Source organism: Xyrauchen texanus, chromosome 7 (genome assembly GCF_025860055.1).
Source record: "Xyrauchen texanus isolate HMW12.3.18 chromosome 7, RBS_HiC_50CHRs, whole genome shotgun sequence".
NCBI classification, from domain to species: Eukaryota; Metazoa; Chordata; class Actinopteri; order Cypriniformes; family Catostomidae; genus Xyrauchen; species Xyrauchen texanus.
Window position 1 is genome coordinate 31,646,340 of NC_068282.1, and position 23,164 is coordinate 31,669,503.

Sequence of the window (23,164 nt, forward strand, 5' to 3'; positions counted from 1 at the left end):
AGATATTTGAGTAACTCAGTTTCATTTAATTTATATTTTGTTTATTAATTTCCAAAACTTGTTCACTATTAACACTTTGATGAGCAATTATTACAAGTTTTACATCACCTGCTTGACTCGTGACTTCTCTAACAGGAACCCTGTTGCAGTCAACAATTCACTGATTAAAAACAGACAATTCATATTCTTCTGAACACCTTCTTAACTTCCCAAAATCAAAATGTATTTTAAATTACAAAGCTTTCTATAAAAACCTTTATGCCCTACAAATGCGAAATGCAGTAACCATGCCACCACTAAAAATGAGAAAATTGACTTTAAAGTTACTTGCAATTTTCACACTCCGTTTTCTCTGAATCTAAGCATAGTTAAGCCAACTACTCTGACACAGGACAGATTCATAAGTGACACAATTTCTGTCATAACTCAAGTTTGAATGTGTGGTTAGTTAATGTGTTTTGTCTATACTTAGTCCTAAAAGTACATGTAATTGATCTTTTTTATAAAGTGTAACCCACTAAGCTTTACCTGTAGTTTATTCTGATTGAATGGAGGCCAGAGACACACTATTTCAGGTAAGTGTGAGGCCCCTGAAGAGAGAAGATGAAACTGTCACCTCAGTTATCTCTTCCTGAACTGGAGATGTAAGTTTATGTATGTCTGTGTGTTAATCACTTCTAATCTCAGCTGGATTACATTCACTGTGGGGGTGTATAGGATGGTTGGGTGGCAAACTGTATCGTAGAGAGGTCTGGAGATTACCCGCCTAGCAGGGGTTTGAGTCCTCCTCACTATATCCAGCTGTGTGTACATGGAGGCATATTCTCACCCAGCGTGTGATTGAAATTTCTGGATTTCCTGCATTTTCTAGACATTTCTGCTGTTTGTTCAATTCATCATCTGATTGATTGATTTATCAGCAGCCAGCTGCTTTATTGTAATTTTAAATATTGGCTTTGCAATATCATCCAGTCCAACCAGAATCTCTTGAAAATTTCTTTCTGATTAATAATGTCCAAAATGCGATACAGGACATGAGTACTCGGAAATGACAGCAATGATTGATCAAAGATACTCAATTTCCTAACTTGAGGTGTGTTTTTAAATGGTGAACCATTTTAAACTATTTTAGTCTTTAGTCTTAGTAGTGTGATGCTCATGGCATGAGATGCTGAAAAAAACATAATAAGTGTCAGAATGGGCAAAGAAATCCATCGGACACATACAATATAGTGCAGATATGTACCCACATGCCCCAACCACATCATCGCTCCCTCCTTTTAAACAAAAAAAGTGTGATGCTGTTTGTGGCATTTTTTTGTGTTGCATTTAAGTGAAAACTAATAATCACTATTCAATTGCCGTATTAGTTTAGTAGTACAATTATCTATAAACTCTTCAGTTTGTGGTGACATGTTTCTGTTATGATGAATTTTTTTATCTTTTCCTCTGCAGTCCTCTTAAACAGTTTGACAGGTGCAAAGGGGGAAATGTATTTCTGTTTTGACACCACACATTTTACCACACAACAGTCCATTAAATCTGTTGTGGCAACTGTTGTGGAACTCAGTGTTCTACTTCTTGTAAAAACTAAAGGTTTACTGCTTTTCATAAGTTGTTTGAATTGAGAAGTCACCATACAATCATATTTTATTGCTGTCTTCAAAATGATGTAGCTGCACTTCACCATAGATTAAAATGCATGGTGATCACTGGTGGGCAGGTTCAGCTGTGTAATACACTAATTAAGCTTATATAAAAATATGTATACTCCGAACATAAACCCGGATCCCCTGGAATGCTTAATGAAAACTTTACCATCAGACTAATATGTCTTTCGCTTTTGTACAAAAAATATTTGTATAAAATGTTTTTACCTAAAAAAAGAAGTGACAGAAATCTGTGAGCAATGCTTGACAGTGCTGCCTGTAAAGTCAGGCAGATCCTGCTGTAATCAGCTCTTTGACTCATGATACATGAGCCAGGTAAAATAATGGTAATCCTGGAAACACTCACCAGCTGTGAATGAAAGGAGGGTTGTGACCTGTCTCACTGAATATCAAATCAGTTAAAGCTCAGAATATTAGAACCACTGAAATTAAGCCCTAATCTGGGATGTGATAGGAAGAGTGGAATAAGGCCCTGTATTATGGTGTAACTATGATGTTTTGAGATTTGTCTACTTCAACCACATTTGTAGGTGGTCAAAAACACCACATTGTGGGTTTAGTGTAAATTCAATAAAACAAGAGTTTAAAATTTTGCCGGCTATGAGTGGCTTTAAAAGGAAATAGCAATCCAATTAGAACATTTGAGAATGAACATATTTACAAATGCACAAGACTTAAAGTGGATGTAATTTCTTCGACACTAGCACCACTGAATGGAATTGCAAAACTAAAGAATGCTTTCAAAACAGCTTTCCAAATACGCCCCTCATCTTCTGTTGTTCAAACAGTTAGACAGTCCAACCCCTAACTCACGCAATTGGTTGTGTAACTTTGTTGGGTGTGGTCTAAGCGTGTCACTCAAAACAAACAGGAATTTGCCACAATGCCACAGAAACAGTGTTTACAGTTTTTGAGAAAAGTTATCAATGAATAGTTACTTGTTAGCTGGGATAGAAGATATTTTAACACTGAAAAAGTTACATACTTCAGCTTTAACAGAACATCTTCAGCATGCCTGATGTCAATATGCCACTGCATGATAAAAAGTATGTACATCCAGAGCCTAGTTTTACACAGCTAGCTCCACTAAAATGACAGAATTATTCATTTGTGCTTAGATTAAATTAAAGTATAATTAAGATTAGTTATTTCTGTATTTTTCTATGCTTTATCGTCATACAGTAACACATGAATGAGACATTCAATCTGAATTCACATCATGAAATCAGAGTGACTCCTCTTCAAAATCCAAACACAAGTGGTCACAGGAGACACATTACAACCAGTCTGACAATGTGTCTTGTCTATCCACTTATCCCATCACTCAAAATGCTTCTTAATACTAAGTGAAACACAAAACAGATAAATAAAGCAACATGTAGATAAGCGCACAGAGATGAATGGGTTAAGAGTGAATTGCCTGTCAGGGATTTTTCTCTCCTGTGAGTGCCAGTGTTTGCTGTGATATTGTAAGCCCTAAGTGAATAGCCTGAATTAACTGCTGCTATGTATGTCTGAAATGAAGCTGTGAGGGCTAGAGAGCCATTAGTAACTCATTTGTGATTAGTGACTTTAGTGAATATATAAAAGGACAGTAGCACTAGCCTAACAAATGAGGCCACTTGTTTTCTTCTTTCTTAAAGTCCCCATTGACATTCAAATGCTGTGTGTAGCTTTGAATTCTTGACCAATTAGTAATCACCTTTATCACTGAATTGTTGTAAAGGTCTGTGCATATTTAAAAATGACTCGTGCAGGGGGCCTGGGTAGCTCAGCAAGTAAAGACACTGACTACCATACCTGGAGTCGCAAGTACAAATCCAGGGCATGCTGAGTGACTCCAGTCAGGCTTCCTAAGCAACCAATTGACCCGGTTGCTAGGGTGGGTAGAGTCACATTGGGTTAACCTCCTCATGGTTGCTATAATGTGTTTCTCACTCTTGGTAAACCGCATGGTGAGTTGTGCATGGATGCCGTGGAGAATAGCATTTCAGATGCGGAGGCAACTGAGATTTGTCCTCCGTCCCCCAGATTGAGGCGAGTCACTATGCCACTTGAGGACTTAGAACACATTGGGAATTGGGCATTCCAAAATGCATTTGAATACATTCAAAAAAAATGTATAAAGTAAAAATAAAGAAAAATACACGTGCAGTTGCTCCTCTGTCTCAAGCCTCCACTGAGGCAAAGTAAAATACTGAACATGTTTCAGTTGATTCATTTGTTGTGAGAATGTTTTAGCTTTTTTCCACAGAGAGAAAATAAGAAGAGAGAAAAAAGGCAAGAAGCAGAACTCTGTGAAGCTCAGTGGATTTCCTAAAATCTCCATCTCTTATCAGGCAGGGGGCAGTACATACTTTGTCTTCTGTGGCAGACATTTTGACGTAGCGGATAAAACATAATTGATGACTAAGAATTGAAATTTTTGCAATTCTTAAAACAATTCTTACACACAGTTTTAAAGTGGCCTCTGTTCCCTGATGGAGGGAACGAGACGTTGTGTCAGAGAAGCGACACTAGGGGTCCACTTATAAAAGTGCCATGTGCTTAGCCGTGTACGTGAACTGCTGATACAGGAGCGAGCAGGTATTCTTACGTGCAGGACGACCAACTGTATCAGACTGCACGTACCCTTCCCCAATGCCCCATTCAAGCCATCAGAATCCTTATCGTTGCCCTGGAGGGGGGAACAAGGTGATGGCCGCCAACCTGGGAATGGGCCAGCCTGGCTGGGCCTCTTTTCTCTCTATGTTTCTCGCATAGAGCAACTGCGACCGGGGCCCTTACACGCATTGAGGGAAGGGGGTCTTAGCCCTTCTTTCAGGGCGGAGAAGACCCTGTGGAGGCCACACCTACCCCGCAGGGGAGGCAAAGGGTGGCAGATACCTCACATGGCCTGTCAGGACCTATGTGGAAACATTGGCGCGGTGGTAGATCCAACCTCGTAGAGGGGGGATAGCGTACAACATGGCGACCGAGGCAGCTGTAACTGCCTAAGGGAGACACGGGAGTCCGCTCGTGAGGGGACAGTACCACGGAATTACACACAGGGGGAGTCCGAGCAGGAGGCCTTACCTGTGGAGCACCTATTCCAGTACAGGGTAGCTTTGGGTACCTGTAGTGGCTTGGGTCGGCGAGTTCCTCCGCTGAACTGCGGACCCAAAAGGCTAGGAAGGAGTCAACCAGCAACCCGAAGATGGGATCTCCTGGGAAAGGATACGCACTATTTTACCTCGGTTGAGGGAAAGGGCGCTAGACGCAAGCGATTCACCCGGTCAGATCGTCAGCGTGTTACAGAGTTCTACGGGCTCGGACCTGAGAAAACACGGGATGATACTGACTCAACTCGGAGATTGTAGAATATCGAAAAAGTGTTAGGTGTTGCCCAGCCCGCTGCTCTGCAGATGTCTGCTAGGGAGGTGCCCCTGGCCAGTGCCCATGAGGACGCAACACCCCTAGTGGAGTAAGCCACTCGGACCCGCGGGGGGGGGCACGGCCTGGGTGTGATAAGCCAATGAAATGGTGTCGACAACCCAGTGGGCAAGCCTCTGTTTGGAGACAGCGTTCCCATTCCGCTGTTCCATCAAAGCAGACAAAGAGCTGCTCAGAGCGTCTAGTGCTCTGTGTGCGGTCCAGATAGATACGTAAAGCACGTACTGGACATAGCAACGAAAGGGCTGGGTCTGCCTCCTCCCGGGGCAGCGCTTGCAGGTTCACTACCTGATCTCTGAAGGGTGTGGTAGGAACCTTGTCACATAGCCCGGTCGCGGTCTTAGGATCACGTATGTGTCTGCCGGACCAAATTAAAGGCAAGTGTCGCTAACAGAGAACGCTTGCAGGTCCCCGACCCTCTTGATGGAGGCGAGCACGATCAGCAGGGCGGTCTTGAGAGAGAGGGCCCTGAGTCCAGCTGAGTCTAGTGGCTCGAAGGGGGGTCTCTGGAGGCCCGAGAGGACGACCGAGAGATCCCAGGAGGGAAACAGGTTAGGCCGGGAGGGAGTCAGCCTCCGGGCACCTTTTAGGAACCTGACAATTAAGTCATGCTTACCAAGAGACTTGCCGTCTACCGTGTCGTGGTGAGCCGCGATGGTGGCACATACACCTTGAGGGTGGAGGGGACAGCCTCCTCTCCAGCCTCTCCTGTAGAAACACTGCACTGACCTAATCGCGCATTTCTGTGGGTCTTCAGCTCGGGAAGAACACCAGTCTGCGAACAGACGCCACTTTAGGGCGTAAAGATGCCTGGTAGGGGGGGCTCTGGCTTGGTTGATGGTATCTATGATGGTCGATGGTAGGCCGGCTAGATCTTCCGCATCCCGTCCAGGGGCCAGACGTGGAGGTTCCAGAGGTCTGGGTGCGGGTGCCAGAGCGTGCCCCGTCCCTGAGAAAGAAGGTCCTTCCTCAGGGGAATTCGCCAGGGAGGGGCTGTCGTGAGGAGCGTGAGGTCCGAGAACCAAGTCCGGGTGGGCCAGTAGGGGGCCACCAGAATGACTTGCTCTTCGTCCTCCCTGACCTTGCATAGCACATGTGCAAGAAGGCTCACTGGGGGAAATGCGTACATGCGCATGGAGCCTCCACTCTCCGCCAGGCAAGCTTTGTCTTGACAGTGCGTCCACTATCACATTGAGGTTGCCGGGGATGTGAGTGGCGTGCAGTGACTTGAGTCGCTGCTGACTCCAAAGGAGGAGACGATGGGCGAGCTGTGACATGTGGAGGGAGCGTACTCCGCCTTGGCGATTTATGTAGGCTACGACCGTGGTGCTGTCTGTCCTGACTAGGACATGCTTGCCCCGAATTAAAGGGAGAAACTTCCTCAGGGCAAGGAAAACAGCCAGCAGCTCTAGGCAGTTGATGTGCCAACGCAGCGGGCCTCGGTTCCACTGGCCTGCGGCTGCGCGCCCGTTACACACGGCACCCCAACCCAATTTGGAGGCTCAATCATGCTCACGGCGCCATGCTCGTCTCGGGACTCGAGTCTGGAGCCAGTGCTGAAGTGGTCTCATATGCATCAACCCCAGCGCGGCCGCCGCGGAGGATGCCATATGCCCCAGGAGCTGTTGGAATCGTTTTAGAGGGACCACGGCACCTGGCTTGAAGGAAGCGAGGCATTTCAGCACCGACTGAGCACGCTCGTTGGAGAGACATGCTTTCATTGAGACTGAGTCTAACTCCAAACCGAGAAAAGAGATGCTCTGGACCAGGGTGAGCTTGCTCTTTTCCCAGATGACCTGAAGCCCCAAGCGGCTGAGGTGGCTGAGCACCTGGTCTCTGTGCGCGCATAGTAACTCTCGCGAGGGGGCCAGGATGAGCCAGTCGTCGAGGTAATTGAGTATGCGTATGCCGACTTCTCGGAGCGGGGCAAGAGCTGCCTCTGCGACTTTCGTGAAGACGCGAGGGGACAGAGACAGGCCGAAGGGGAGGACTTTGTACTGATACGCCTGGCCGACTGAATTGCGTAACCGAGTCAAATGGTCCGGTGCAGCCAGCGTGACGGGCTGTGCAGTGAAAGCCACGCCTCTAAGCTCCATGCTAGGGGCACCAAGGGGACGAGTTTTTGGACGTACCCGGCGGGGCTTCGCAGCGGTGCGGAACAGGTAACGCGGCGTCGGGAGGCACTGTAGCGTCCCGAGGCTCTAGTGCTGAGAATAAACTCAAAGCACTTACCTTGCTCCGCGCACTTGGCGGGGGGCGGGTTCGTGACTGAGGAGGAGGTCTGATGCTGGCGTCCTCTGGACTCGTCTGAACCGGCCGGCCGGGGAACAGTTGTGGGGCTGAGGGCGGAGACACCGCATCCAGGAAACCGGGACTGTTGAGGCCTGAAAGCAGAGTGCCGTGAGAACGGCATTTGCGGGCCATGTGACCCAGAGACAAAGGAAATAGCTCTTTTATTGAGAATTTGGGTGGCAAATGAAAAAACACAGGATTCTCCTCCCGGCCCTCCACTGGGGGACGGAGTGGTCTTACCACCTCCAGAGCTAACGTCTTGGACTCTTGGACGCTGGGGCTGAGAGCTGGGCCCGGGTTGAGGCGGAGGAGGAGCTTGTCTTCTGGCCGCGGGAGGATGCCCTCGGCGAGCATACGGGGCATGGGCCGTGGCGGCAGGCTTGCGGCGATGCATGATGTGAGAAATGGCCTCCGTCTGTTTCTTCACCATGGAGAACTGCTGGGCGAAGTCCTCGACGGTGTCGCCGAAGAGGCCAAACTTGGAGACAGGGGCGTTGAGGAAGCGAGTCTTGTCAGCTTCACACATCTCGACCATGTTCAGCCATTGCTGACGTTCCTGGACCACCAGTGTGGCCATCGCCTGCCCGAGCGCCTGCGCTGTGACCTTCGTCGCTCTCAGGGTGAGGTCGGTCACTGAGCGCAGTTCCTGCAGCGTGTCGGGATCAGGGCCACCCCCGTGCATGTTACGTAGTGCCTTGGCTTGGTGGACCTGCAGGAGAACCATGGCATGCAGGGCGGAAGCGGAGCGTCCAGTGGCGCTGTAGGCCTTCGCGGTCAGCGAGGATGTTGCTCTACAGGTCCGGGAAGGGAGTACAGGGCGGCCCTGCCAGGTGGTAGGGCTACCGGGGCATAGATGGAGCGCAACTGCCCTATCCACCTGGGGAATCGCCGTGTACCTGTGGCGCGCTCCGCCGTCGAGGGGGGCGAGGGCGGATGAGCAGGTGGCGGTGTGACGAGTGGAGAGGGGTGCTCTCCACGAAGACGTCAGCTCATCATGCACCTCCGGGAAAAACGGGACCGGGGGGGGCGAGGCTGTGAGCGGCACCCAGACCCCAGGAACCAGTCGTCCAGCTGTGATGGCTGTGGGGAGGATGGAGGGTTCCAGTCCAAGCCCACGCTGGAAAGCATGTCGCTGCCTCGAGCACGGACAGGAATCAACGAGCGGGTGGTCCGATGGGCCGTGCGGTTGTAAGCAAGCCGTGACCGCAACGTTGTCATGGTCATGTTCTCGAAGTGAGAACATGAACCATCCACAAACACAGCCTCGGTGTGATCGCTACCCAGACACACGAGACAACGCCTGTGGCCGTCTGAAGCGGAGAGCACTCTACCGCATCCAGGAACAACACAGGGGCGGAAAGGCATCTTTATAAAGACGCGTCCTTAAAAGGACGTTCAACGCCGCTGTGTTTTGCTCTTTTAGAGGAAATTACTCTTAAATAAAATCACTCTTTTATGAAAAAAGGACTCGTGAGAGTTCTTTTTATGATCTGCACTGTCGAAGCGCCCAGGGGCAGGAATGCACAGCCGTGCAAACAGGAGAAAGCCACTGTTGTGCGCAGTGGAATCCAACAGCATGCAGCAGAGGAATGACAGGAACTCGGTGTGTAACACGCAGCAATTGCAGACACGACCATCGGCTCCGAAGAAATTTTCTGAATGAACTCCCGTATTTGCGCCGCTTAAATACCCGCATGTCCGGGGGCGGGACATGCAAATACCGGCTGCCAACTCTCATTGGCCTTTTTTCATAGATCAGAGGTGGATATCGGCGCTCAAGAGAGACCCCTAGTGTCGCTTCTCTGACACAACTTGGAGAGAGCGACAGAAGGGGAACTGTGTGTAAAAGAGAAACGGATCCTGTAATTTTATGCGGTATCAGGTGGCACAGGAGGTACATGATCAGTAGGGGATGCTGTGTTTAATTTTATGAACAGTCAACCTGATAATGGTTTAGTCAACCTGATAATATAAGCTTGAGGTCTGCACCTGTCGGTTTGTAATGAATGAAAACTTAAATTAAAGAGCCGGCAAAGTTAACGCATTAATACACGTGAAATTATTTAAGTATGTTTAACACCATTAACATAACATATAACATAACATATAACATAATTAAATCAATTAGCCTTGATTTCCAAGAACTGGGCAGAACATTCATAAGAAGGGTGTTCAATAAATACACGCAACAGTCAGACATGCTCCTTGATCTGTTGATCAGAAATGTTAATGAGAAGTCCATCAGAGGACAGCAGTGGCAAAACATAATTTACATATTTAGGAATCGACTGTTTATTCAAGTGGAAATTGTTATATTATTTAATGCAGATTTACATTTCTGTGCATTATTTTAAGAAATAAGGAATCTGTGTTTTTGTGTGAGTGAGACACGTTGTAACAAACTTCAGGTTTAGGAGGGGAAGGTGGACACAGGAACTGGTTTCTTCCACTCACAGGTAAGGGTTTTTAATTAATTAACTTCAGCGCTTACAACTTCACAATAACACATCAGTTTTACAATAACACATCAGCTTAATAATTACACTTCAGGTTCACAAAACGTCTCTGGTGGTGTGGTCCTTTATACCGCTCTCCCCTAGCTCACTGCAGTTTGAAACAGGTGTTAATCATAAACTGGCTCAGTTGTATGCACCCTTCAGTTTTATCGCTTTCTCTTTTTCCGGACGGATGCTCGACCACACCCCCGCTGCCACATATCCCCACCGCCTGACTCAGGCCGGGGAAATCCAGCCTTTCTATCACTCCCCCCATTTCTGGACAGGAAGTCTGTGGACCACCTTGAACTTAAATGGCTGAAGAGCCAGATACCAACGGGTGATCTGCACGTTGGTATCTTTCATGCGGCGGAGCCATTGGAGTGGGATATGATCTGAGCAGAGAGTGAAGGCCCACCCCAACAGGTTGTACCGGAGAGTGAGGACCACCCACTTGATGGTTACGCAATCCTTTTCAACAATGCTGAAATTAGTCCACCCTCAGCTAGAGCTTGCGACTAATGTACAGCACCGGGCGCTCCTCCCCCTCCACCACCTGCGAGAGCAACGCCCCCAGCCCTCTGTCTGAAGTGTCCATCTGCAACACAAAAGGCAGAGAGAAATCGGGGAACATAAAAGCACCCCCCCTACAAAATGTGGCTTTAACTCTCATAAATGCCTGTTGACACTGCTCTGTCCACTGGACTGGTTCTGGAGCTCCCTTTTTAGTGAGATCAGTCAGCGGGCTGGAGACATTCGAATAATTAGGCTCAAAACTCCTATAATAGCCAGCCAGCCCCAGGAAATGTCTCACCCCCCCTTTTTGGTCTTTGGTCTCAGGCAGGTCACAATCGATGCAGTTTTGTCTATTTGGGGGTGCACCTGCACATAGCCCAAGTGGAAACTCAAATACCATACTTCTACCCACCCAATTACACACTTTTTGGGGTTTGCTGTGAGTCACGCCCATCGCAGCGAACTCAGAACCGCCCTCAGATGCTGCATGAGCCAAATGTGGTCTGAGGATTCGGTCCATGAGGCGCTGAAACGTAGCCGGGGCCCCAAACAAACTGACAACGTCAAACTTAGACACCGCATTGACTTTTCTATAATCCACACAGAACCGTACAGACCTGTTGCCCTTAGGAACCAGAACAACCGGGCTGGACCAATCGCTGTGGGATTCCTCTATTACTCCCATATGACCATTGCATTCAAGTCTTCCCGAGCAATTTTTTTTGTGTTCAGGCAGTTGGTAGGGATGGCTACGTACCACTACCCCTGGCTTAGTCTCGATGTGGTGCTGGATTAGATCTGTACAACACAGCAGAGGGGAAACACGACTGCAAATTCTTGTTGCAACTTGGCAACCTCTATGACTTGATATGGTGAGGTGGTCTCCATAAGTGACATTGGTCTCCACAAGGGTGATATTTGGCGTGCACCCCCTCTATCAGTTCGCTTTGCCTCATAATCGAGATCTCCCACTCGACGTTTGACCTCAAAGAGTCTTTGCCATTTAGCGAGTAATTTGGAGCTCGATGTGGGGATTAATATGAGTACTTTATCTCACGGTGCAAACTCACGTACCCGAGTACCCCTTTTATACAGGGGGTTCTGACATTCTTTTTTTTCTTTTTTTTTCTTTTTTTTTACTTAACACAAAATCAACTTTATTGATCCATTATAGTCACTTGCTGTCTAGATTCTTCTCTTTGTGATTAACATTTTTTATTGACTAATCTAATAAATAAAGAACTACAAAACATAAACATGCAGAATCTATATTTTTGACCCTCTCTGAACACCACTCCTGAAATAGGGGTGCTCCGGCTGACTTCCAACTCTTTAAAATAATCTGTCTGGCAATCATAATACTAGTTAGGATGCAGTTTTTCACTTGCTTATTCTCCAAATTATTGACTGCCCCGTCTTCTAAAACACAGAGTCTGGGGCAAAATAAAATTTGAGAGGCCAAAACTTTGCACATAAATCTCAACTAAAATTTTTGAATCTTAACACATCCCCAAAAGACTGGGTTGTGTCTCATCTCCTGGTTGACATCACCAGCAGGTGTCTTTAAGACCAAGCCTTTGCAATCTAGAGGGGGTCCAGTAGACTCTATGTAAAATATGAAATTGCATAAGGTGAACCCTTGCATCTCTAGATGCAGACTTGATGTTTTTTAGAATCCTAGCCCACACTCCCTCCTCCAATGCCAAGTTTAGATCTTTCTCCCATAATCTCTTAATAGAAGTTGAAGTTCCGTCCCCCAGACTCTGAATTTTCAGGGGGTAATACACTAATGACTCATGACCTTTTCCAAAAGCAGTAATCACCACTCCCAGAGTATCTGCCACTTTAGGGGGGTGTAAACTACTCCCAAAAACAGTACAGAGCAGGTGGCACAGCTGTATATACTTATAGAATTGAGATCTGGGAATCCCAAAAAGTTGAACCAAATTTTGAAAGGATCTCAAAATTCCTCTCTCATATAGGTCACCGAGTGTAGTAACCCCCCCTCCCAATCCACTCAGCTAAAAGGGGACTTGTTGATACATAATTTGGAATTCAGCCATATGCTCGAGGCAACATTTAAAAAAAATTAAACAGTCTTGACACTTTTGTCCTTACCGAGTGCAAATACAAGATAACGGGATGTACTGTAACTTAAATTCTCCAATTAGTTTGATAGAAAGCCTTTGCAATGGCGAGATAGGGGCAAGAACTTCCTGATCTATACAGAACAGGGAGGGGCTCTCTCAGCTGGAAGCAACCAATGAGCCAAATGTCTGAGACCGATTGCACAATAATAAAATCTTGGGTAGGCCTAGCCCACATTTGTCAATCGGCCTATATAACTTATTGAAATGTAATCTGGGATGTTACCATTCCAAATGAAGGACTTCGCTATGCTATCAAATTGCATGAAATAAGAGAGGGGGACATCTACAGGGAGAGACTGTAACAAGTAATTTAATTTTGGAATACAATTCATTTTAATAACATTAGCTTCCCCAATCATAGATAAATGTAATGAAGCCCACCTGTCAACATCGCTCAAAAAAACTTTTTATTAAGGGGTCAAAATGTACTAATTAACTATTAACTAAATCACACAATTGTTCTGGGAATAAAATGCCCAAATACTTAATAACCTGTTTGGTCCACTGGAAAGCGCCTGACTGAAAAGCTGTTTACTGGGCAGTGCGCTGTTAGAGTAAAAGCTTTGAATTTATACCAATTGACTATATACTGCAAACTTAGAAAAGGAATTAATAATTCTGTGGAGGCATAGATCTAGTGGGGTTAGAGATGAATAATAAAATATTATCTACATAAAGCAAAAGTTTATGTTACCTCCCACCACCACCCCGGGAAAATCATCCTCCTTTCTTATCGTGGCTGGTAATGGTTCCAGGGCAAGACAGAACAATAATGGGGAAAGAGGGCAAACCTGCAAAAGTGCCCCTATTCAGAGTAAAAAAATCAGAAATGAATCCATTTGTTTGTACCGCTGCTACAGGGTGTCTATAAAGTAGCTTAATCCAACCAATAAATGTACTCCCGAACCCATACATTTCCAAAATCTTAAAAAGATTATCCCATTCTACTATATCAAATGCATTTTCGCCGTCAAGTGAGATGGCATCGACCGGAGACTGATCATTTGCCACTGACCATAAGATATTGATGAAATGCCTAATGTTATCAGAAGAGCTATGGCCCCGAATATACCCCACCTGATCTTTATGTATACTGTAAGAGATGTCATAACTTTACTTAATCGGTTAGCCAAAATTTGTCTTTTTTATGAATCAGACTGATCCGGGCTTGTGTCATGGTTGGGGGAAGCTTTCCACTCTTTAATGGTTCTGTATAAACAAAGTGGAGCCAATTCTGTAGCATAAGATCTAAAAAATTCAGCTGCAAAACCATCTGGCCCTGGAGCCTTGTCTGTAGGTAAGGCCTTAATTACCTCATCAGGCTCCTCCAAGTTTATCTCAGAATCAATAGAATTTTTTGCTCATTTGTCAATTTAGGGAGTTCTAATGGTTCCACAAATTTTCAAATATCTCCATCAGTAGACGAAGACGTGGAACTATAAAGATCAAGATAGAACTCTTTAAAGGCATTATTAATGTCAATGACCGAGGTAAAAATTTCATCACCAGCAGATGTCACTGAGGGAATGGTAGAAAAAGACTCTCTCGGTTTTATTAATCTAGCCAAAGCTTCCCTGCTTTGTCCCCCAACTCAAAGTATGACTGTCTTGCCCTGAATAACCAAAATGTCACTTTCTGCAGCAAATAATTATATCTGTATTTCAATCGGAAATGGTCTTCTGAGGCCATCAGACGATATTTGGCGCTTCACCTCTGCCTCTGAACGTTTAATATTCCCTTCCAACTCCACGAGTTCTCGTGCTTTGTATTTTTTAATGAATGAGGCATACTATGTGATCCGACCCCTAAGAACCGCCTTAAGTGCCTCCAAAGCCATGCCCACAGAGGATGCTGAGTAAACATTGATTTCAGTCTTTAACATTTGTTGGGAATCAGGATTTTGCAAAAGGGATACATTAAAGGGCCAACTATATGATTTATTTTTGTCTGTATGTGGCAACATCTCTAAACTCACCAGGGGCATGATATAAGACTAAGATGTTTCCAATTGAGCAATCCATGACAGATGAAATGAGGGACTTAGATATCTAAAAAAAAATCTATTCTAGAATAAGTCTTATGGACTGATGAAAAAAATGTATAGTCCCTACCTGATGGGCTCAAAAGTTGCCAAATATCTGCAAGACCAAGATTTTTACACATTCTGTGATTTTTGTCACATTGTTGCTCTAGGTTGCTTACACAATCTTGCTTCAATATGATCAAGGACTGAGTCCATCAAAAGATGAAATTCTCCTCCCAATATTTTATCATGAGTGGTGCCAGCGGCTTGCAACATTCTTTCAAGATCTATAAAAAAGCCCTGATCATCAGCGTTAGGTGTGTATATATTAGCCAAAACAATAATCTGCTAAATCATTAATCCCTCTCCCCATGTAAACCTAAGAGGGCCCCGCGACAACTTTGCCATCGGATTGCTCAATGTGCTTCTGCACAAATTTTGTGAGATAAAATTACATAACAGAAAATACTTTGTAAAACAAACCCCAGCCAACAGGCAGAATAAACACAAAGAACATGTAGATTAATTCACAGAACTGTCTCGAAGGTGTGTTCCTACACAAAATAAACTCCAGCCGATATAAATCTTTTCAGTTTCCTCAGACAGAGAAACAAGTGTTCAGTAAGCTGGCTGTTTATGAGTGCAGCAGATGACGTAATCATTCCAATGTCCCGCAAAAAATACTCCACTAAAACAAACTCCAGCTAACAGGAGGCATAAGCACAAAGAATGTAATGATTCATCCACAACTGTCCCGAAGCAGTGTTATTCCACAAAACAAACTCCAGCCACCAGGCGGAACCAGTACAAAAAGAAAAAAAAAACAGGAGTGTATTATTGTAAGTGTATTATTCACTCGGAGGCCGCATAAAAAAAAATACACCCTGAGTTTCTCAGTCCGTCAACTTTAAAAAAGACATCCTTTGTGTGGACATGTAGATATTTTGCGGTCATCCTTAGTATCCATTCTCAATCTGGCTGGGAACTTCAGTGCAAAAGTGAACTTCCATCAATGCAGAAGTTTCTTGAAGGAGTGTTATTCCACAAAACAAACTCCAGTCGTTAGGTGGAATCAACACAAACGAAACAAAAATGGTGCTCAGCTTTCTCAGACAGCCAAGAGTAAGTACAGCGAGTCAATCCACTTACATGAGAAACACCAAATGGTTTACTCACCCATTGTTTCTATGAAGGACAGTGCTTGCTTGGGACACATAAATACTTTGCGCCATACTTATTATCTATTCTCAGTTTGGCAGGAAGCATCAGTGCAAAAGCAATCTTCCATTGATGTTAGTTTCTTACATTCCTTGAATCGATCACATATCTCTCTTGTCAATTTCGCAAAGTCCAGGAACAAGAAAATATTGTGATTCTTCCAAGAAAGCTTTCCTTTGCTCCTCGCCTGTGGTAACATGAGATCTTTATCGGATGATCTCAGAAATTTGGCCAGAATTGATCGGGGCCTTTCTCCCACATCTGCGACTCTGTAAGTTTGCTCGATTTCCAGATTATGGCTTGTTATGTCGAGCAGACTCAGGAAGAGCTCATCTAGGAATTTCCCCATATCTCTGCCTTCTTCATGCTCAGGAATTCCAACAATCCGTTCGTTATTTCATTGGCTCCTATTTTCAAGACCGACCAGTTTTTCCAAAATGCTTTCCACATTTATCTTGGTTGCTAGCGTATTAGCGGATAATTCCCTTTACGATGACTCCAGATAATCGTTCCGTTTTCAGGGGCTCGTCTCAGGTTTCAGCTTGAGCACGAAAGTGTCTTTTAATGTCTCTAGAGCCCAAGGATTTTGACTTCTTTGCCATGTTTACCTCAAAAAACAAATATGTAGCTCGGTGTATCAAATCTCACCAGATTATAAAATGAAAATAATTTAAAAACTAGCAAAATGCATAGAGTTTGTGGAGTTTTGCTCTAAGATCAAGGATGTATTGAGTTTCATTTTTACTAGTTGAAGGTCCCTCCTCCCACATCTCCTGTGTGACGTTAAGCATACAGCAACTTAAACGGAGAAAACCCGGTGAAGGCTTTCGGGAACACTCGCAATGTAAACAATAGGGGCTCTATCCACTTATCCTAATTTCTAGCATCTTCTTGTATAAACTTATGAATCGTAATCTTCAGAGTTTTATTAAATCGTTCCACCAGGCAACATCTGCAGTGTACCATCTGCAGATCAGTGTGGATTTCTTTCGTAATCGATTACCCTCACCCTGTTGGTTGTGCAAAAGCCTCGACCAGGCCCCCGCTGCCACACACGTAAAGAACACTGTTTGTGAAATCTATATTTTGCTAGCTTTATATGTTCGTAGCCTACATTTCACAACGAGTGCAGTCCAAATGATTTTCTGAACCCAACACTTTTTGTTTTCTTTGCTTATGAAGGACCTGAGTGCATTCACGTGTAAAAATAATACGATTTGTTGCAATTAATTTGTAATCTACTGACAGCCATAATTAATTATTATTATTATAATAAATATTCATTTATTTCAGGCATCTCCAATCCAATCATAATCCAGCATCTGCTTTATAAAACCTGCAGTTGATTTCACCACCCCTACACCACCAGTTTTGGTCCCATCCTCCTGTAGGGGTAAGTTCTTCTTCTCCCCTGCCATCATCGTCTACCAGCAGGATCTGACAGTTCAAGTGAGAATCTTGATCTATTTGACCTTCCGTGCACCACCTGGTGGAAATTAGAAGCGTAACACGTGCATTTAAATTCCAAGAAGCCCGGCAGACTGTGTGAGATTGCGTGATGGGTTGCGTATGATCACCTGAAAGGCGTGCATTTTTAAGGACCACAACTGCACCACCTTGCAACTCTTGTCTCATTTCTTCACCGTTCTTCCTTTACTTCCTCACCATTCCACCACTTCCTTAAAACTCTTTCTTTACTTCTTCCACTTCTTTGCAACCCACCCTTCACTTCCTCACAACTATTCCTTTCCTTTCTCACAACACTTCCCTCCCTTTCTCAAAGCTTTTTCCTCATGTCCACACTCCTCTACCTTCACTTCCTCACAACACTTCCCTCACTTCCTCATAACTCTTCTTTCACTTCCTCTCAACTTTTCTCTCACTTCTTCATAACCCTTCCTTCCCTATTTCACAACTCTTTCCTCCCTTTCTCTAAGCCCTCTCCTCACCTCCTCACAGCTCTACTTTCACTTCATCATAGCTTTTTCCCCACTTTCTACAAACTCTTCTCTCACTTCCTTACAGCTCTTTCCTCACTTGCTCACAACTCTTCCCTCATTTCATCAAAACTCGTCCTTAATATCCTCACAGCTATTCCATTAATTCATCACAGTCCCCACAATATTTTCTTCCCTTTTTCAAACTCTTCTCTCCTTTTCATACAGCTCATTTCTCACTTCCTCACACCTCTCCATTCACTTCCTCACAACTCTTCCCTTATCTCCTCATGAGTCTTCATTTACTTCATCACAACTCCTCTTTCATTTGCTCACAGCTCTTTCCTCACTGCCTTGCAACTCTTCCTTTACTTCCTCACATCTCTTCACTCACTTACTTTACTTATTCCCCAAGCCAAACTTATTATGGAAGGCTGAATCCTTGAAGTCATAACATTTAAGAAAGTGAATACAGTATTCTGTGTATGACAGTATTGTATATGAATCAGAAGTCACCACAATAGGCATTAATGTTTAGGAAAGGATAGATCCAGTTTTCACGGGCATCCTCAGTGACTCTGAAGTGAATAATTCAGAGGATAGTCATTGTTAACAGCAACTGTTTTATTGCAAGTGCGAGGTCTTTTGCTGAATTTTGTCTGCTAAATGAAACATTCTGATATCTAATACCCATGAGTATCTGTGTGGTCTAGCGGTTTCTATTGTTTTGCTGATGCTGGTGATGGGTATATATTTGACCTTGCATCGCTTTAAAGGCAGTAACACATTCCCAAAACATTCTTTCATCCCCAAGTTCTATAATGAGAAGAGTAGATATGTGGACATTTAATCATTTGAGTTGAGTTTTCTAGAATTCTGCAACTACTGTTGCCAGGAAATTAGAATGGAAATTAATGGAAATTAGATAATGTTATGGTAATGTTGTGGCAAGCATCATTTGATTATCTTATATTTCTGGTTTTGTGTGACTGACATCACAATGCTGCTTATTGCTGCTAGCAAGCCAACACTATTTTAGGCCCTCACTATCAAACCGTGGCACTGAAAGCAACATTATCAAGCTGTACTAAAATGTTTCGATTGGATAAAGACAGAATGAGAGAGAGAGAGAGAGCCCTAAACGCAATTAAGAGAACATTTCACAATCTCCAAATTCCAATTAAAATCTGGCTGAAAATATTTGATAGTGTCATCCAGCCTATTGTGCTAGTGAAGTATGGGGTCCACTCAGTCATCATAGCTATACACGTTGGAACAAACACCAAACAGAATATTTACATGTATCTATACATCTAACATGTACACAGAAATACACCAACAAATGAATGAAGAGCAGATACCCACTGATAATTAGCATTCAAAAGAGAGAACTTAAATGTTTTACTCACCTTAAATCCAGCCCCGAGACCCCCTTCAATCTAAAGCCCTCCAAATCCAAGAGCTGAGCCCATAAAATAATCCCCTACATCAGTTGGTGCTAAGACTAATTGTCCCCCCTCAAACACACTTGACCAGTCTCACATCAACACTGTTTTCCAAACACCAATCAGAGTAAACCAAATTATAACGCAATGCAAAGAAACCTATTTGGAACATTGGGAAGAAGAAACTAAAAGCCAAATTAGATTAGAATGTTATCTGGCCCTAAACAGAGAGTATGTGTTGGCAAAATATCACTTTACTGTCAGAGATAGAAAACAGAGACAGACCCTAACCAAATACAGGCTCAGTGACCACAAATTGGCAATTGAAAATGGAAGACACAAAAAATCATAGCAATCAAAAGAAAACAGAATATGTGGTCACTGTTCTACAGGTGAGTTCGAGACAGAAATGCACTTCCTCCTAAAAAGTGAAACATTCAGTGATATAAGGAATGTTTACCTAAGTTTACACGTTTAACTCTGAAACTTCAGACTTTAAAGAAGTAAATTACCTCTCAAAATTAAAAATACTCCTAGGAGAAGGAGACGGGCATATCTAGCTGCCCAATATTTATCAACATGCCACAACCTGAGGGACAGTGAAAGATCTGGACAAACACACACACACACACACACAATATGATGTGGTGAAATAAATAATAATAGTAATATATATTATTGTTTTTTATATATTACTAATAATTATATTATATACTGTCCAAGTTATTGGATAAAATGTACTTTGCTTTTATTTTATTTATTCTATTTGATGCTTTGGCAACATTGATTTTGAAACTTTCATGCCAGTAAAGCCCATTGAATTGAATTGAATTGAATTGAATTGATAGAGACTGCCCAGTCTTGTTCACTAGATGCATCTGTTCTTTTTTTCCAAGAACAGATGTTCTTTTCTCTCATAGTGTGCCAGTCCTACTAACAGACAAGGTTTCCTGTTTCACTGCTCTAGAGCAGCACTGGCAAAAGGGTTGTTATCGGGTCTCAGACTCAGTGTGAATATGGCTTTGTTAGCACCAATGCTTGGTAGCAGTCTTTCTGTCACATAGTTCCCCAAAAGTAATTTAGCTGACTGTTTTTGCATTTTTCCCCTCCATCCATTCAGAATGAACTTTCATCCTCTCTGACTGTTCTTCATAATGTCTTGTGTGTGTGTCACAAGGTTTGGGTGGTTTACGAATAATTTTTTTTAGGTTACAAACTGATTATTCAGCCTGATCTCACATAAAAATCAGATAGTGTGTGCGCCGTTTGTTCATTAGCCGAAATCGGTATACGTTGACCGAATTTGAAATAGAGTCTAAAGTGGTAAGTGTTTCAGAGCATATAAACAAGTGTGACATCCATTTATATCCAGGAGAAGTCGCCAGAAGCCAGTTGTAAAAATAATTATTTTCAGCTGAACAGGGTGTAAAACAGTGAAGAGAAATTTTTTTTTTTTTTAATCTACCCCCCAATCAAAACTCAAATCTAACCCTAATCATTAGTAGAGACAAAATGCAATGTTAGGGATAAAAATGCAACCTCCTTATCACACTCATGATTGTATATACAAATAATTACTTCCTTGTTTGAATAGGGATTCAAACTGCAACTGACGCAACGCGCTAACAGTCGTTCCATGAGGGAAAGTAATTGTTGTTGAGCCGTTCCAAATATGTCCGATGGGATATTGGGCATTTCAGTGAGTCAGCATACTGTTGTACCATCCTAGGGTACTGGAACTTTTGGAAACAGCATGCCGACTTCCTGTGTGATCATGGATAATTACAAGGGCATTATGCTATAAATGTGGATTATGAGGACATTTATATTGTCCCCAAAATTCAAATCGCTTATAAAACATGCTAAACAAGGTTGTGAGGGTTAGGTTTAGGGGTTGGGTTAGGGGATAGAATCTATAGTTTATACAGTGTAAAAATCATTATGTCTATGAAGAGTCGTCATGAGGATAGCCGCACCAACATATGTGTGTGTGTGTGTGTGTGTGTGTGTGAGTATGTATTTGTGGTTTATGAGGACACCCCTAGTATCCCTGTAATTGAAACAGCTTTGAAAACATACTAAACACTGTTTTTTTGAAAATGTAAAAATACCAAAAGTTTTCTGGATGGTTAGGTTAGGGCTTGGGTTATGGGATAGAATTGATAGTTTATACTGTATAAAAATCATTATGCCTATGGAGAGTCCTCGTAATGGTAGGAGTACAACATGCCATGGACTGGCACATTGCTCCTAGCTATTCTGTTTTGAATGTCTGATTCGCTTTGTTTTTCCAAATGTGACAGGATGGTGTCATAAACTAATAGGACTTTCAGCTTTCACAACACCTGCACTCCAATCAGTTTTTGTTTCTTTTCACAAACTGCGTCTATTATGTTCTTTTGTAAAGCTAGTAATAAATATCAAGACTACTTTTTTCCTATGCTCTCCTTGTATTGGCAAATTTTTAGTTTCTTTCTCTTTTTGTTGACTAGTATTATACTTTGGACAGGGTGTCCAAAGAGGCAGTCAAAAAAATTTTGACTCAGAAAAAGTTCTAAAAACATAAAACAAAGTAACCCAGGGCTGAAATTTGCACATAAGAGGAGGAAAGGAAAAGTTTAGAAACAAAGCCCAAATAAATCTGGGCCAAAAGACAAACTGCTAAACTCAGCTTTCTGAAATATAATGTAAGTGAATTCTACAATCTACAACAGTCAATGACATGCTTTTATTATATCTCAAATATATCTCTGTCTAATCGATCCTGCATAAATTATAGTTACACATCCTAAACAGAGTCTAAATATCTGCTGAACATCATTTGTTTCATTCATTCTTTATCCTTTGCTCCTCTTAGGGTCTTGTGGAGGTGGAGGAGAGTTCAGTTCCAGTGAGCACACAGCAGCCTGGAACTCGACACAGTTTTGTTCAGGAGCACTTCCAAGCTCAATACAGGTTAGAAACCCTTTAGTCTTTAATTTAAAATCAAATCTGTATAATTTATATTTCTCTCTAACAATGCCCTCAAAGTGAATATGAGGAACAATAACGGCGCAACAATGTGGGCTGCCATTTTGATTGTTTTGGGTTGAATGGATCACATGACTGCGTCACATGACATCAAATATGCCATTGTTTTCAGATATCTCCATCTTCTCTGACCTAACAACAACACAGCATTTTCAAATTTATCTACTCGGGAGAGCATTTTCAAAAAGCTCAGTTTTTGCTGTCAAAAAACGCTGTCTTAGCATGGACAGAAGACCAAAACGTAGAGAAAAATATGCATTTTCAAACGAAAACATATTAGTGTGGATGTTGCCCTTTGGCCCTCTGTCTGAAAAGCTTGGTTTATACATCAGTGTCACCTTTAAACTTCTATTTAAACGGCCATTTATTATTGGCTAAAATTGTGTAGCCCCACGAATACAGTCATATTTTAAACTCAATCAGAAGAAAATGAACCAGCTCCACAACAATAAAAAACTAAATTTCACGGTTTACACATAATGCACACCACATTGCATCTGAATGTTAAATGTTCACTCAAGCACAGCAGCACCATAAACTATAGAAATCAAACCGTCATAACAAATTAAACATACATTTTTGGAATTGGTTACGTAAGTTTTTTGTGGTTGGGTACAATAGTATTTTTAACTTCTCATATTTCCTGATGTTAAGATGCTTTAACAGAGGCCAAAGCAGAGATGCTGGTCTTCACAGGCACGACATCTCACATCTTCCATCGTCTGTTTACTCTGGACGTGACACAGTTTGTCTTCACAGGCATGACATCTCACATCTTCCATCGTCTGTTTACTCTGGACATGACACAGTTCTTCCAGCCAGCGGCAGCAATGGAATGGAGCAGAACAGATGCGTTATTAAAAGCTAAATATATACCACTCTTAAATTGCAGTTCATAATGGCGGAAGTGCATCAACATTTTCAAAGACATCCATTTAGTTTATGTTTACATTTAC

At 43.2% G+C, this 23,164-nt stretch overlaps 1 protein-coding gene across 3 annotated transcripts in view; it reads left to right on the forward strand.

The window, feature by feature from the left end:
- usp43a (ubiquitin specific peptidase 43a) overlaps positions 1-23,164 on the forward strand; it is a 223,712-nt gene that overhangs the window by 62,096 nt on the left and 138,452 nt on the right. The window contains exon 3 of one of the 3 annotated variants that reach the window (XM_052129541.1): positions 22,036-22,133. The exons of the other annotated variants lie outside the window; for them this stretch is intronic. Within the exon in view, the coding sequence (XP_051985501.1) occupies positions 22,036-22,133 (98 nt within the window). The remainder of the gene's footprint in view (positions 1-22,035; positions 22,134-23,164) is intronic. 3 annotated transcript variants of the gene reach the window in all.